The sequence below is a fragment of the Canis lupus genome, chromosome 4 (assembly GCF_048164855.1).
Source record: "Canis lupus baileyi chromosome 4, mCanLup2.hap1, whole genome shotgun sequence".
Taxonomy (NCBI): Eukaryota; Metazoa; Chordata; class Mammalia; order Carnivora; family Canidae; genus Canis; species Canis lupus.
In genome coordinates, this window is record NC_132841.1 from 24,771,551 (window position 1) to 24,787,912 (window position 16,362).

Sequence of the window (16,362 nt, forward strand, 5' to 3'; positions counted from 1 at the left end):
TTATTCTAACTCTCCACTGCTATGAACAATTCTCTGAAACATGTAGGACATCCGTTTTTGCCTTAGCCAAGACATTGCCAAGACCATGAAAGAGGAGTATATCATCCACCACCACATATTCCAAGAGCTTTTAAGGGATCCCTCAAGAAAAGAACAAGGTATTGTCTACAGCAGAAGGTGGATTCTTATGCCTGGAACTGATCTGTTTTTCCACAGTGCAACAAAATACATCTTGCCAATCAGTGTCAGAATGTCACAGACCTCCACAGAGACCTCTACTGCTTTGTTAAGGCAAAAGTGGCTTCACGACTCTGTGGAAAGCCATCTGTAAAATTTCTTTTCTACATCAATTCACAGTCCTCTCTGTGCCACCCTCAAGTGGAAAATTAGTACACCTCTTGGGCATAGGTACTCTACAGTTCCTAACCTCAATATATCTACCAGGGCAGTTGAATAGCCCTTATTGGTTTGCAAGCACACATTTTTTTGTCAGTAGTGCTAAGTATTTTCTTTCATCATATCCTTAACCACCAAACCTACTGCAAAAGTCACTTTCCCACACAGTTAGCATGAAATACTCCTTCCTCCTCTGAAAGCAAATGCATACCAAAGCAGGCACAAAAGAGTTCAAATATCATGCCAGATGAAAATGCAAGAAAGTACCATTAAGGGCAATTTTTGTAAAAGAACACTCAAGTTTATGTACCTTGTTGGCTTTTACGCACTCATAACCATAAACTGGTAGTAAGCTGTATTGTAAATTCACCCATGATTGGGATTAATGGTAAATTTTCATAAGCTCACAAGAAAAAATACCGAAATGTCAGAGTCATTTTTCCCATAAGGTCCCCAGCCTCCACTTACCTCCAGCTGGACATTTTAAGAAAGACTCTTCTGCACACCTAACATTCACTTCCTAATTCACTGTGGCTTTGGAGACCAATGAGAAGGCTAAGGAAATAGAAGTTGGGAGAATGCCTGAGTGGCTCAGTGGTTGAGCATCTGCCTTTGGCTCAGGTTGTGATTTCAGAGTCCTGGGATCAAGTCCCACATCGGACTCCCTGCGAGGAGCCTGTTTCTCCCTCTGCCTAGTTTCTGCCTCTCTCTCTCTCTCTCTCTGTATGTCTCTCATGAATAAATAAAGAAATCTTAAAAAAAAAAGAAAAAGAAGAAATAGAAGTTGGTTCTGAAGAACCTGGCATTCAGTCCCATCAAGAAATATGATACCCCACCATCTAGGCCTAAAATTTTCTCACAATATTTGACATCAACTAAATCTATATAATCTTCATAATCAGAGTTGGTAGTGAGAGCCATTAAAACAAAAAAAAAAAGTTCTCTATGGATATATAGGCAGACTATAGTTGATCAATCACTATAGTAGATTTTAATTCTAAACTTCTAGAACCTTAGCCTTCCATTCCTTGCTCTTCCTAGAGATTGTGAATCAAAGTGTATCGAGAATTGGCAATGAAATATGGCCAGAAAGATTCTCTCTCAACTTTCATCTACTGCCCAACATAAGAGAGGAAGGAAAAAAGGTAAGGAAAGGAGATGACAAGTCTCCTCCTTCAGAAACAATATAAACCTGAGACTCAAATGTGGCATGTCTTCTTCCTCAAAAGGGAGAGAAGACTATCCAAATGTAGGGACAATTAAGGAATTAGAAATTTAAAATTTAGAAATAAATACAATGCCTTAGGAAATATAAAGCAACAATTGCCTCAAATCAAAAGACAGTAGGATTAGAGGAGAAAAATAGTCCTCAAATAGGCCCCAAATTAAGCTTCTTCAAATTAAGTGTTGACAAAAAGTGGGAAGTGGTCAACAAGAAAGCAACCACCCAAAAGAGCAGTGACTCCTATTCTTTGCACTGTTTTAGCATAATTTGTTCCATCTGGGGATTCTGGATAATAAGAACAATAAGTTCATTTTATAGAAAGAAAAACAGAGATGTAAGTTTCAGGAGTCTATTTAAGGTATATACTTCAGTCTTTTTCAACTCCTATATTGGGGGCACGTGGGTGGCTCAGTGGTTGAGCATCTCCCTTTGGTTTAGGTCATGGTACCGGAGTCCTGGGATTGAATCTCGCATCTGGCTCCCCGAGGGGAGCCTGCTTCTCCCTCTGCCTATGTCTCTGCCTCTGTCTCTCATGAATAAATAAATAAAATCTTTAAAAAATAAAACCTCCTATTTTGAAAACTCATCTCTTCTAGTACAAAAAAACATCCTAAAGCAAGTGAAGGAAAAAAGTAACTAGTGTAGGGCATTTGGGGAAGCCTTGTTAAGTCAATGAAAATCATATAAGATTGGGAAATGATTCATCAGAGGATCAAAAGGCAATCAAGCTTTGTGTTCTTAGAACTTATTTAGTAGACCTGTTTCCCTGAAACTCCAGGTGGGCAATTTCAAGGATAGAATTTCCCTCATCAGTCTGGCTCAACTCAACTCCCCTATTCTGCTGTTTCTGAATTGTGACTAGTTTTATTTATACCTTCTACAGATACTCATGGGAAATATTTTTCCATGAACCATATACTATCTCTAAACTATACACTTTCAATAGATGAGCCCAAAATCAGTGTCTGTCTTCCAATCAATAGGCTTGTCACCTCCTACTTTCACTAGTTTTCACTAAAATGAGTGAATTATGATAAAATACAATTTAAGTGAACAGAAGACAGGAATTTACAGGCCTGAATATGTTTTTTCCCTCTCTCTCTGTCCCCATCATAACAATTACCCTGATTCTGCAGTTCATCCAAGTCCATGAAGCGACTGGGATGAGGATTAAACCCTTTAGCTGCCTCTAATTCCTTCTCCCGTTTCCTTCGAAGTTCCTGTTCCTGGGCCCTCCTGGCCACTTCCTCTTGCAGTTCATCCAGTTCACTTTTGGAAGATATCTCCCCACCTGAATACAAACAAGGGAGAAGAAAAATTGTCACATTTCTACAACTACAGCTAAGCACCTGCTGCATTTATGGCCACTGCACTGCCTTTCCTTTGGAACTCTTGATTCAATTTGGAGTTCATGCTTTGGATAGTGCCTTCCACGTCAGATTCAGGGTGAGATCTGGGCTATAAACTATAATAACAATGATGATAATGATGACAAAGGTAAAATATTTATTGAGTGATTTTTTACAACAATAACAATGTGAAAACTAACATTTGTTGAGCACTTACTATGTGATGGGCACAGTTTTAAGCACTTTTATCTATATTATTTCATTTAATTCTCATGACAACCTCTGAAGTAGATACTACTATTGCCCATATTTTAGGAATGAAGAAACGGATTCACAAAGAGAATAAATAAATAAATAAATTTGCCCAAGGTGACAAAGATGGTAAGTGGTAGAGCTGAACTAAAGTCAAATATAGGTTAAATTCATGATCCATGATCTTAACCATTAGACAGCATTCTTAGTTACATGTTGCCACTAACTCATTGGGAAGCTTCAAGCAAGTCAATTTCTCAGCCTTAACTTCCAACATCTCTTTAAAGAGATGTGTCAACTCTCCAGTAAAAAAAGAGTTTGTAGAGGCGCCTGGGTGGCTCACTTGGTTAAGAGTCAGACTCTTGATTTTGGCTCATATCATGACCTCATGTTCAAGAGACTGAGCACCCTGTCAGACTCTGAACTCAGCATGGAGTCTACTTAAGATTCTCTCTCCCTCTCCCTCTCCCTTCCCCATGATCCCCTCTCTCTAAAGATAATAAATCTTAAAAGAGTTTGTAGGGATCGCTGGGTGGCGCAGCGGTTTGGCGCCTGCCTTTGGCCCAGGGCGCGATCCTGGAGACCCGGGATCGAATCCCACGTCAGGCTCCCGGTGCATGGAGCCTGCTTCTCCCTCTGCCTATGTCTCTGCCTCTCTCTCTCTCTGTGTGTGTGTGACTATCATAAATTTAAAAAAAAAAAAAAAAGGTTTGTAAAAATTCAATTTTATAAATGTTCATAGATGGAACCAAACAGATCTAAAAGGGTGTCTAAATTAAGTGAAAAATCAAGTGACAGAATAATATATATAGTATAAATTCATTTTATTAAAAAAAATGGTGGTAATAAGCTTATCTATATATTTGTATAGGCATAGAAAAAAATGTAAAAAAATATATACCCTGATGATAATACTGGTTCCTTCAATCTGAAGACGGAAAGGGCAGGTTACTAAATTATTGGACTTATTTTTACTCCTGTAATTTTTTAAAAGAATGATGAGGGATCCCTGGGTGGCGCAGCGGTTTGGTGCCTGCCTTTGGCCCAGGGCGCGATTCTGGAGACCCGGGATCGAATCCCACATCGGGCTCCCGGTGCATGGAGCCTGCTTCTCCCTCTGCCTGTGTCTCTGCCTCTCTCTCTCTCTCTGTGACTATCATAAATACATAAAAATTAAAAAAAAAATTTTAAAGAATGATGAAAATTATTAGATAAATTTTTTGCTCTCTGCCAGACTAAAATGATAGGATCAAGGGGCCCCTGGATGGTATACTTGGGTAAGCATCAGACCCTTGGTTTCAGCTCGGGTCATGATCTCAGGGTCGTGAGATCGAGCTCTGAGCTCAGTGTAAAGTCTGCTTAAGCCCTCTCCCTCTATCCCTCTCCCCCTACCCCTCCTGCTGCCTGCACTCTCTGTAAAAAACAGCAACAACAACAAAAAACAGGGGAGCGAGTATGAGGACACAAGGCACACTCATGAAGGGAAAGAAAACAAGGATACTGGACAGGCTAATATAGAGGCAGGAATAAGGATAGGTTTGACTTACTTATTCCTCAGTTTTGCCCATAGCCTTCATGTCTCCTTTTGTCATCTTAATTCACAGAACTAAACAATAAGAAATCCACTCCCATGAGGCTTCCTCTATACCATGGGGAAAAAACCCAGAACTTACTCTTCTTAGTAATGCAGGTGCTACTGACACTGTTCACCCTATTTCTGTTCCTTCTTGTTCCCACAAGGGCTATCCCTAAGTTGGAAAGAATAATCAGGCAAGCCATGATAAAGAGCAAAAGCTAGATAAATCCAAAGATGGAATGGCTCAAATGCCTCCATACTTACATACTGATGGAAAACGTTAAGTACAACTGTCCTCCAACTTCAAATGTGCTCATGTAAGGCTATTTTCCAAATAGAACTGGCAGTCAAATCCAGTACTCCCAATCCAGTGTCTTTCTGCTTACCTGAGAGGGGGAGATTCTTTGTCCAGCTACTCCTGGATGCTGTGGAGTCTGCCTCCAGGATACTACTGCTGTGAGACTTTGGGATGTGACGCCAGGAAGGTGCCAACCCAGCTGATTTCTTAGCACTTGGATCCCTTCAAAAGATAAACCAGAGTGTAGTGAAAATATTGGAAGGGTGATAACTTACAACATTCCTAGGACTAAAGTCCCTAAAAAATACAATAAAACATCAAACTAATATACAATTAAAGAATCTGTTAAATTACTTCTGAAAGTGGTTCCCCCATCTTATCTCACTTCATTCACATTTTGTGCATCTAGCAGTGTCTGACACAAAACTTATAATGAATTAATAAATATAAGCTCTCATATGTATTGCCTTCCTATTTCTTATACCTTTGTAGCCATCTTCTCATGTGTAAAACTCAACAGGGTCCTGTGTCCAGAGGATAAGCAGTGGGAAAAATATGAGGATGTGATTATCACCCTTGTGGAAGATAAAATCACTCTGTAAAGCAGCAACTCTGTTAAGGAACTTGCCTCTGTGGCAATTCAGTAGAAACAATGTATGAAGATCTGAAATTTATAAAGCAAACTGGGCCCTATGAACAGGGTACAATAAGCACTATTGAACTGTCAGTGTTATCTTAAATTATAAATATCATTGGCTTATAAAACACAGAAACCCTGTGACCCTTAAAAAAATGAGTATAGGGGATCCCTGGGTGGCTCAGCGGTTTAGCGCCTGCCTTTGGCCCAGGGCGTGATCCTGGAGTCCCAGGATCAAGTCCCGAATCGGCTCCCAGCATGGAGCCTGCTTCTCCCTCCTCCTGTGTCTCTGCCTCTCTCTCTCTCTATGTCTATCATGAATAAATAAATAAATAAATCTTAAAAAAAAAAGAATCGCTGAGTGAAGTAAGTCAATCGGAGAAGGACAAACATTATATGTTCTCATTCATTTGGGGAATATAAATAATAGTGAAAGGGAATATAAGGGAAGGGAGAAGAAATGTGTGGGAAATATCAGAAAGGGAGACAGAACGTAAAGACTGCTAACTCTGGGAAATGAACTAGGGGTGGTAGAAGGGGAGGAGGGCGGGGGGTGGGAGTGAATGGGTGACGGGCACTGGGGGTTATTCTGTATGTTGGTAAGTTGAACACCAATAAAAAATAAATTAAAAAAAAAGAATCTATCCTAAATGAAAAAATAAACAACTATTCTGTTTTCTGATTATAGAACTATAGGTTTTGATTCACTAATTTTTCCATCACATTATTTACTAAATAATTATTTTACATATAATAAGTTCTCTCCTTTCTCAAATGTCTTTGCTCCTTCTTCCAGCAGAGGGTGCTGTTGCCATAGAAAGTTGACAGAGCATCCCCCTTGCTTATTGTGGCATTATTTTCAACAGCCAAGAAATGGAAGCAACCTAAGTGCCCATTAAGAGATGAACAGATAAAGAAGATGAGGTATATATAAACAATGGAATATTACTAAGCCATAAAAAGGGAATGAAATTTTGCCATTTATGACAACATGGGTGGACTCAGAGGTAATTGTTATGCTAAGTGAAATAAGTCACAGAGAAAGACAAATACTATATAGGATTTCACTTTTATGTGGAATCAAAACAAATGAGCAAACAAAAAACAGAAAGAGAATCACAAATACAGAAACAAACTGGTGGTTGCCAGGGGAAAAAAGGTTGGGGGAAGGGTGAAATAACTGAGGGAGATTAAGAGGTACAAATTTCCAGTTATAAAATAAATACATCACAGGCATGAAAAGTACAGCACAGAGAATACAATCAATGATATTGTAATAATATTCCATGGTGACAGATGGTAATGGCATTTATTGTGGTGAGCATAGTATATAATATACAGATTGTTCAACCACTATATTATACATCTAAAACTAATATAACATGGTATATCAACTTTATTTCCATTTTTTTAAAAAGTTGATAAAGCAAAATATTTTGCTCACAAAATGGTAATAAAGTCCATTACTCCACCTATCTGAGTTGAAAAACCTCCTGGTGACTCACATTGCTGCAAGGGACAATGCCACTATTCAAAGGCCAAACAATACCTGCAGACACTGGAGCTCTCAGGCAGGGCTGTATCCAGGCTGACAGGGCTGTTGCTGTTCCTCTCACTGCTCTCATAGCCAGATTCCATTCGCTGTATTAGGCGAGGGTGCTGTTCTAAAAGGTGAGAGCCTGGCCGTGCTGGGCCCCAGGGCTTGCACTGGGGGCTTGGTCCACTAGCTTTAATGTTGTAAGCAGGTGGCTTGTTTAGTTCATCTGGTGTAAATTCTTTAGCTATCCCGATCAAAGGACAAGTAGGGAAAAGGAGGTGGATTTAGCATCTGCCTCAAATTAAGACAACCAACCCTTCCCTCCAGCTAGCTACTCATTCACTGAACTCCTATCTCCAAAAGGTTCAACATCAGCATAAAAATGGACCTTGCTGAGTCTACCAGAAAAATCCAGGTTTTTTAAATACATGAGTCAACTTTATTCAAAAACCCAATTCTTCCCTAATTATCTCCTCACCTGAATCTTCAGAAAAGGGGCTAAGCTGGGTATAGCCACAGTGCTTCCTTTTGTCCTTACTAAAGATACTGTCAATATTCAGAGACTCTCGTTTGGGTCTCCACGTTGGACGATACTTGCTAGAAGAACTGGATTTTGACTCACTGCTGGTACTCTCTACTTCCCAATCACGAGAGTGTAAAGACAGGTTCCTAGGAGGCTTTTTGTCAGTCTGGTCTCCTCCCTTCCCTACACAGGGAGATCCTAGGTTGGTCTGAGAAGCCAGGGATGGTCTGTTGTGAATCATATTGCTGACTGTCTCTTTGAAATCCCTTAGTCTATTGGTGCTGCTGGATGGTTTAGAGGCATTCCTAGGAGCCTGCTTCTCTTTCAGTGTTTCTCCTAAAAACACAAAGAATTAAACAAATATAAATGCTTAAAATGGATACCCAGACCCCAAAGTGTGAAAGCAAGGACAGCACTTTGATCAGGAAGGAAAAGTCAGTCTGTGGTATGACACAAGTTCACCAGAGTGAATGAAGAAAGACAAACAGTGCAGAGTGGCTTGCCTTCACTGTGGTACCCTGAGGTCTGTGGCTCATCACCTCTCCTCCTAATGCGGCCAGAGCTCCTCTTGCGTTCTATCAGTGACCCTTTCTTGGATGTGAGTTTCTGATTACATTCACTATCAGTCAGGTGTCCTGAAAGAACAAAGAATGGGGGTAAGCTAGTATCTGGGACTGACCTCCATACTCTTAAGAATCTAATCTCCCTTTGGGATTCATAGCAATGCCACTAATTTAGTATACCCATGAATCAGAAGCTATAGGGGCCAAGGTCATCTGATTTAAGTATAACAGGAAGCTCTCAATAGATAAATGTAGAGAAGCTCAAGTATTTCATGGAGGCTTCCAAATTTACAATGTCTCCTGAACAATTACCAGTCCTGATCCTGCTTATAATCTTTCCAGGTGACCCAGAAGGACACATTACTTGGTAATTTTTTAAAGGTGACAGTTTTAAAGATTGCATAAAAATGTCACGTATCAACATATTTTCACTCTCGTAAATAAAAGACAGAGCTTTCCTTTTATTTAGCAACACATACCAAGTAAAGCCTAATTTTTATTACATCTGGTATTATCCCAGGTGCCCCAGCTTTTGCTCTGATTGTGGGCACCTTTAATTTTCATTTCTAAACCGTCCTTAAATGTGAATCATTTTTTAAAAGATTGATTTATTGATTTGACAGAGAGAAAGCAAGAGAACACAAGCAGGGGGACTGGCACAGGGAGAGGAAGCAGACTCCCTGCTGAGCAGGGACCCTGACTCGGACCCTGGGATCATACATAACCTGAGCTGAAGGCAGATGCTTAACAAAATGAGCCACCCAGGCACCCTAAATGTGAATCATTTAAAAGGACACTTGAACTTTGAATAATCCTCAGTCCCGTCCCCAAAGAGTGCTGTACTGAACTTGGCTTCACCCAATCGCTGGGAAGCCCAGGAGGTATAGGCTCTTTTATATAACGTGTTCTGCTTCATGCCCCCATGATGGAAATGTATGATTTGATAAAAGCAAAGGTCAGATTCTAAAGAATATAATCATCTAAACTGCTGGAAGCCAATGGTGAATTAAACAAGAAAACAGGTTTAGAGAAAACCCTTTAGGTTCTCAAAGGTACCAAGAGCTAATTTGTTTTCATATTTTAGTATATGAAAATTTTTGTACATATTCAGGTATCAGCAGTATAGTGAGATGGCTACCTATTTTCAATAAATTACCAATGTAATATTTTATTGCTTTTATCTGGTCCTTTGTTACCTTGGGTCCAAAAGAAATATTTAAGAAAGGAGGAAGTCACTTGGAGCAACTAAATCTGCAAATGTACCAATGGGAGCATGCTCCCTGGCCCCCAGCCATTCACAAACTATTAACATAAACCTGACTCTCCTAGAAAATAAGCCTTGTTTATCCTGTTATTTGGCTTCTTTTTTTATTCAGTTTCATAAATACAGTCTTAAAAAATATCATACTTTGCAGCAGACATCTATGCAACAGTTATCAAAATAAATCAAACATGAATCTGACCAAACCTCTAGATCCAACTGCCAATTTACAAGAAACACAGAATAGAGAAACATGCTACTATAATACTATCAGCAAACTTTAGAATGTGGGGAATCTATAGGACAAAAACTACCTAGTTGTTCAACAATCAGCTTCAAGGAAAAAATAGAGGAGAAACCTATAGTTTAAAAGAAATATAAAAGACTTATCAATCCGTCCCAATGCGTAGACCTCACTTGAATTTGGAATCAAGCACACAAAACCATTAAAAAATTGTGACACTTATAAGATATTTGTGTATTTCAATAATTATTGGTTATGCATGGTTTTTAGGAACTATTAATATTTTTAAGCATGATAATGATTTTTTTTAAGATTTATTTATTTATTCATGATATATATATATATATAGAGAGAGAGAGAGGCAGAGACACAGGAGGAGGGAGAGAAGCAGGCTCCAGGCCGGGAGCCCGACGCAGAACTCGATCCCGGGACTCCAGGATTGTACCCTGGGCCAAAGGCAGGTGCCAAACCGCTGAGCCACCCAGAGATCCCCTAATAATGATGTTTAAAAGTGATTTCCTAAAAAAAATAAAATAAAATAAAATAAAATAAAATAAAAATTAAATGAAATTAAATTAAAATAAAAGTGATTTCCTGCTTTAGAGGTACATACAAAAAATACTTATGGAAAAGGTGAAATAATAACTGGAATTCAATTCAAAATAATCCAGGAGTGGGGTAAGTAGGTAGAAGTACAGATAAAACTAGACTGGCCATAAGTTATAATTACTGATACTAGGCAAGGAATCCATGGAGGGGCAGTATTTACTATTCTGTATACTTTCGAAAATGTTTAAATTTCCCTTTTTTATTTTTAATATAAAAATACTAATTCAAAGGAATACATGGACCCGGATGTTTATAGCAGCATCCTGTATAATAGCCAAATTATGGAAACAGCATAACTGACGAATGGATAAAGAAGATATGGTATATCACGTGTGTGTGTATGATTGTGTGTATATATAATACACATGTACATACGTGTATATATGATGTGTATATACACACACATTTATGATATGTGATATATGATTGTGATTATGATAAATACATACACACAATCATTTATACATATACATACACACATACACACACCATATCTTCTTTACCTGCTGGATATTATGGAATATTACTAAGTCATAAAAAAGAATAAATCTGGTCCTTTGCAATGACATGGATGGTACTAAAGAATATTATGCCAAATGAAATAAATCAGTCAGAGAAAGACAAACACCATATGATTTCACTCACATGAGGAATTTAAAAAACAAAACAAATGAGTAAAGGGGGAAAAAAGAGAGACAAACCAAGAAACAGTCTTAACTGAAGAGAGCAAACTGATGGTTACCAGAGAGGAGGTGGGAGGGGGGTGGATGTGGGAAATAGTGATCTCTTTAATGTGGATTAAGGAGTGCACTTGTGATGGGCACAGGGTATTGTATGACAAGCGCTGAATCACTATACTATACACCTGAAGCTCATATTATACTGTACATTAACAGCTGGAATTTAAATAGAAACTTAAAAAAAAAAAAAGCCAAGCAAAGAGTATGAACCACCAATCTAAAGCCATGAGCTCACTAATTCCCAAGTCTCTAAGAGTATGGGCACTGTTATATGCATTAAGTGATAAACTTTTCATCTCAGCAGTGAATCACTCACTGTTCTTCCTTTTATGTCCTGTATTAGTTTTTTCCACTGACAACACATTCTTCTACAGACTAACAGAACAGTTTGAGAATGTCCTCTGCGTGGAACTCACAATAACAAACAGGCTAGCTTTCTTTCGTTTGCTTTCCTGTCCTTCAGGAAGCCCAGCAAAGTGATGAGCAAGTGTCCCATACCCATAAATATGCCCCTTGTCTCAAAGCCGCCTGCTTGAGATAAAGTCTAGCATGAAAACATGATGAGGTGCAAGACAACAAAGGCTTACTGAAATACTATGAGAAGGATAGGAATGAAGAATACAGCAGAAAAAAAAAAAAGCAGATTTTGGGATAAATAATCACATCAATAATCATATTACAATCATCCTTATTCACATGCTGGCGTTGAGAGGAATATGTGCAATGGAATATCATCATTCATTCAGAGTTGTGTTGTTTCTTTTCATGCCACCCAATTACCCAAGTTCTGGGCCTTTCTCCCTTTGCATGGCAAACATTTCTGACTTGCCCCAGCTTCTTTTTCTTGGGAGAATCTCTATGCAAGAACTGAATCAGGCAAGCAGAGTCCACTACATAACTCCCTACCTGTGTCCCGACTGCTCTGAGACGTGGAATCATTCTCCACATTATAGATGACTGTCCCCTGAGAATCAGAAGAGAAGTGACTGACCACAGACTCGTGGTGGGAGTGTTTGTAGGGATAGCTCTCCGTTGAAGAATCGGTTCGAGTGTCACTTGAGATGGAGGGCTCCCTCCCTGAGGGAAGGAGGAGACACATATGCAAAAGTAAGGAAAGAGAAAAGGACAGTGACAGAGAGAAGGCGAAGAGAGTTGGATGGCAACAAAGGTCCATAAGGCAAGAACTTCCTAGATGGAAGGGTGAGAAGGATATACCAGAGCCATTCTTCCCAACACCCAACTTCAGATAAACCCAGACATACAAACAATTCCTCCCATTCCTGCCCCTACCTTGCTGAAGCCCTCACTTTGCCTGCCACTGTGAAAAACTGTGGGGCTTTTAGAAAACCTATGGGGAAAAGTGGAAGAAAGGAAAAAGTTGTGAAAAGTAAGATCTATTTAGATGGAGAGTCCCAGGCCGACCTGGCATACATAACCAGTTGCTTCCCATCCCATAATTTTTGTCCTATACTGCCAGAAATGCCACTTTAAAAAATTTAATTGACATTGTAAGCATTCTTTATCTGAGAAATTATGGGGCTATTATTTATACTTTAGAGTAGATTAGTTCAATCAGATTAATTTCCTCTGAATGACTTGCTGAGATAAGCACAACAGTGGAAATGGGAGTTTGATTGAAGGGAGAAAAAGTAGAGCAGGTCTGGGTAGGTACAAAGCTGGGAAGAACACCAGGTATCAAGCAAGAGGAAGGTACAAAAGGGAAGGAAAAAAATTCCAAGGACAAGCGTCTTCTCTTTCAAAATTATACTCCAGGACAGTCCTAGATCTAGAAGAGGAAAATAATATTTCTTTTCCTCCTTTTCAGAAATCAAGCCAAAATCATTAGGGTTATATTTCTAATATATCATAAGCCTCTATGGGCTAGCCTGTGACGTTAGCCATGAAGCTACAAATTATTTCTACAGGAAAACATGATTTACATTACAAACAATCAAATTAGAAGTGAAAAACTGCTTCACAGGCCGAGGAATATTACTACTACACTTGGCATTTTATTTTATTTTTTTTTTATTTTTTATTTTTTTTATTTATGATAGGCACACAGTGAGAGAGAGAGGCAGAGACATAGGCAGAGGGAGAAGCAGGCTCCATGCACTGGGAGCCTGACATGGGATTCGATCCCGAGTCCCCAGGATCGCGCCCTGGGCCAAAGGCAGGCGCCAAACCGCTGCGCCACCCAGGGATCCCTACACTTGGCATTTTAAAACAAAAAACTCTTATCCCAAAATGACTAGTTTTGTAGTTTTTTCTACAAAAAAAATTATTTTTCTTGGTCTTAACGATTCAATGAAGTCACTGTTAAATTGAATCAGTCATCTTTACTAATATTAGAAGGTTAAACATTGAGTCTCTCTCAAAAACTTCTTATTTCAGTCTAAATCAACCTAATTGCCTTCTCACTTTTGAATCAGGGCCAGGTGACTTAGGCAACACACTCTTGAAGGCTGACAGAAGCAAAGCCTGGCATACCTTGGGCTTCAGCACGAGTTGGCACTTCTATCTCTAATGGATCCTCTTTCTACAAGATAGATTATGTGCTAGGCTCATGATTAAGTATGAGTCCTAACTGTCCAGTGATCACATTGGAAGGAAGAAGGAAGAGGTAAAGAGGTAAAGATTGCTCACCTGAATCTTCACTATCATAGCACGTCCTGCTGTAAGACTGGAACTCAACTTGGGGAGGCAGGTCCTGGGTGGACACAGGGGTACCCTGGGGGTCTGCATAAAGCAGTAGCAAAGGCTGATAATGCCCCTTGATGCATTTGGTTACCACATCCTTCCACTTGGGTCCAATCTGAACCAGAAAACAATCAGAAAAACATGACAGTTATATTTCATATCCACATTAAAACATATCTTTCTACTCTGTTTTTCTAAAGAAATACAAAAGATAAAAAGACAAGAATTGAGTAAAAAGATCACAAAAGAGACCTTAGACCTAAATTTCACGAAAATTTTGTTAAATCTTTTTTTGTTGTTGTTAAATCCTTTCAGAAAGCAATAAAACCCTGTAAGACAGGAATGATGAATAAAATTACTTTTATTCCTGTGAAACATCAATTCAGTTGTGAAATATAAATAAAAGTTCTCAAAGGTGAATATGCTGTGAGGGGACTTCAGCTGCCTTGGTGATCAATTTCTTTTCACAGATTAAAGCCCTTGCTTGAAACTTGCAATTCTGCCATTCTATAAATTATATAATTTTCTCCTAAATATTAAAATCACTTTTATGAAGCTAAAGAGCAAGCAGAAACTCTCACAGACTGCCCTAGAATAAGCGACAATCCATTTCAGAGTTCACACATGGCAGGACATAAAATGTCAAACTGCTTAGAATAGACAGCTGAGCCTAGGCCATAGCTTTGAGCTGGATTCAGCACTGCCAAAGAATGGAAAAGAGTGACAGAAGAGCCGTGAAAAGAACAATCCAATTAAATCTCTAAACTCACCTCTTAAACTTGAACCAATCACATTCTGAGATGGAGTGCTCTTGAAAGTCGAACAACCAGTATGGTGCTTATTTCATAACAGATGTTCATCAAATTTATAACTAAGTTATTATTTTAACTAATACAGGTATCCTTTTTACTTACAAATCTTATTTAATATAAATATTATGTTTTAAATAAAAATACTAAAGCTCAAGCGATTCATACAAATTGCCCAAAACTACAACAGCTAAAAAGAGATGGACAATCAAGAAATTGTCAGACTTTACTATTTGTATAAGACACTGCTTAATATCCACAGACTGGTGTAAACTACAATCAGGAGTCTCCTAGCTGCTAACCATATCTCAAGAAGCTTCCTAAACTCACCCAGATCACCTTAACTACTTCAGTCACAGATTTAGATAGTAACAAGTTTCCAGCTTTAAATACCATCATAGCCCCATTTTTCCCCCTATACTATCCCCAAAACATGTTAAGGCATTTTAGGGAGGTAACAATCAGAGAATAATTTGTAGCTGCTCTGGGACAAAGTATTACTCACTGATAACTCCAAGTCTGAAATTCTGAACTTCATGCTAACCTTCTAACCTAATTTGAAGCATCAGTACTGTCCTCGCTCAAATCAACCAATTAAGATATTTTCAAAAAATCAGGGATCCCTGGGTGGCGCAGCGGTTTGGCGCCTGCCTTTGGCCCAGGGCGCGATCCTGGAGACCCGGGATCGAATCCCACGTCGGGCTCCCGGTGCATGGAGCCTGCTTCTCCCTCTGCCTGTGTCTCTGCCTCTCTCTGTGTGTGTGTGTGACTATCATAAATAAATAAATATTTTAAAAAAATAAAAAAATAAAAAAAAAATCACTTTGCCAACTATAAACACAGAACTGTGCTGACTGCATGGTGAGAAGACTCACAGAAAATAATAAAATACACTGATCCTATCTTTAAGGAACTTGTCATCTACTGGAGAAGGTAAGACTGGTACTCTCATAATTTCAACAGGTAGATTAGTAAATAGACATCAAAATTATGAAAATAAACACTGAAAACAAGAAGACAAGTAGTTATCCTTAGTTTTTTGTTGCAGTCTCCAAACCTTCAAGAAGGGCTTGAATATTCCTACCTCCTTGACATGAGCATCATCAAAATACATCCATTTGCGGATCTTTGTTTGGAAAAAGAATGTAGAATAATGTTTGCCATAGTAACAGATCATTCCTACTAAGTACAGTTCAGACTGCTTGGCCCGGTCATCTGTCACTCTGAAAAACAGCTGTGAGGAAAGAAGAGAATAGAAAAAAGTCACTCAACCCTCTTACATCATCTCTCAGTAGACTCCATCATTTCTTATTAAGGTATTGACTTCCTTCTCCAATATTCAGTCTAAAATTTTTTCTAGTCCATATTAATCATCAGAAATTATCCTAAAAAGACAAAATGTAGGGAAAAGCAAGACAGATAGTAGCTGGTAAACTGGTAAGGTAGTGATGTTTCTTCATACTTTCAATAATATTTTATTGCTGGTGCTTATAGAGGAGCCAAGAAAGTTGAAAATACAAAACAAAACAAAAACAAAACACCCAAGTTTCAAAAGTTATTTATCAACTGGTATCACAAATATAAATTTCCTGTGGAGACCCTAACTAAGGGGTAAAAATGCTCTTAGGAGGGGCAATACCACC

The 16,362-nt window shown here is 38.7% G+C and overlaps 1 protein-coding gene and 1 pseudogene across 23 annotated transcripts in view; one reads left to right on the forward strand and one right to left on the reverse strand.

Moving 5' to 3' along the window:
• The window catches only part of USP54 (ubiquitin specific peptidase 54), a 122,346-nt gene that overhangs the window by 20,692 nt on the left and 85,292 nt on the right, over window positions 1-16,362 (reverse strand). For 19 of the 23 annotated variants that reach the window (XR_012029529.1, XR_012029528.1, XR_012029527.1 and 16 more), the window contains 8 exons: window positions 15,804-15,953; window positions 13,857-14,025; window positions 12,117-12,287; window positions 8,297-8,428; window positions 7,749-8,129; window positions 7,283-7,514; window positions 5,185-5,318; window positions 2,745-2,912 (listed from right to left, as the gene is read on the reverse strand). Coding sequence is in view for 18 of the 23 variants with exons in the window: in XM_072823589.1 (XP_072679690.1) it covers window positions 2,745-2,912; window positions 5,185-5,318; window positions 7,283-7,514; window positions 7,749-8,129; window positions 8,297-8,428; window positions 12,117-12,287; window positions 13,857-14,025; window positions 15,804-15,953 (1,537 nt within the window). In the remaining 5 variants the exon portion in view is untranslated. The remainder of the gene's footprint in view (window positions 1-2,744; window positions 2,913-5,184; window positions 5,319-7,282; window positions 7,515-7,748; window positions 8,130-8,296; window positions 8,429-12,116; window positions 12,288-13,856; window positions 14,026-15,803; window positions 15,954-16,362) is intronic. The other 4 variants (XM_072823600.1, XM_072823601.1, XM_072823599.1 and 1 more) reach the window with 1 other exon arrangement.
• Window positions 15,897-16,362, forward strand: part of LOC140632020 (small ribosomal subunit protein eS27-like) — a 62,594-nt pseudogene continuing 62,128 nt past the window's right edge.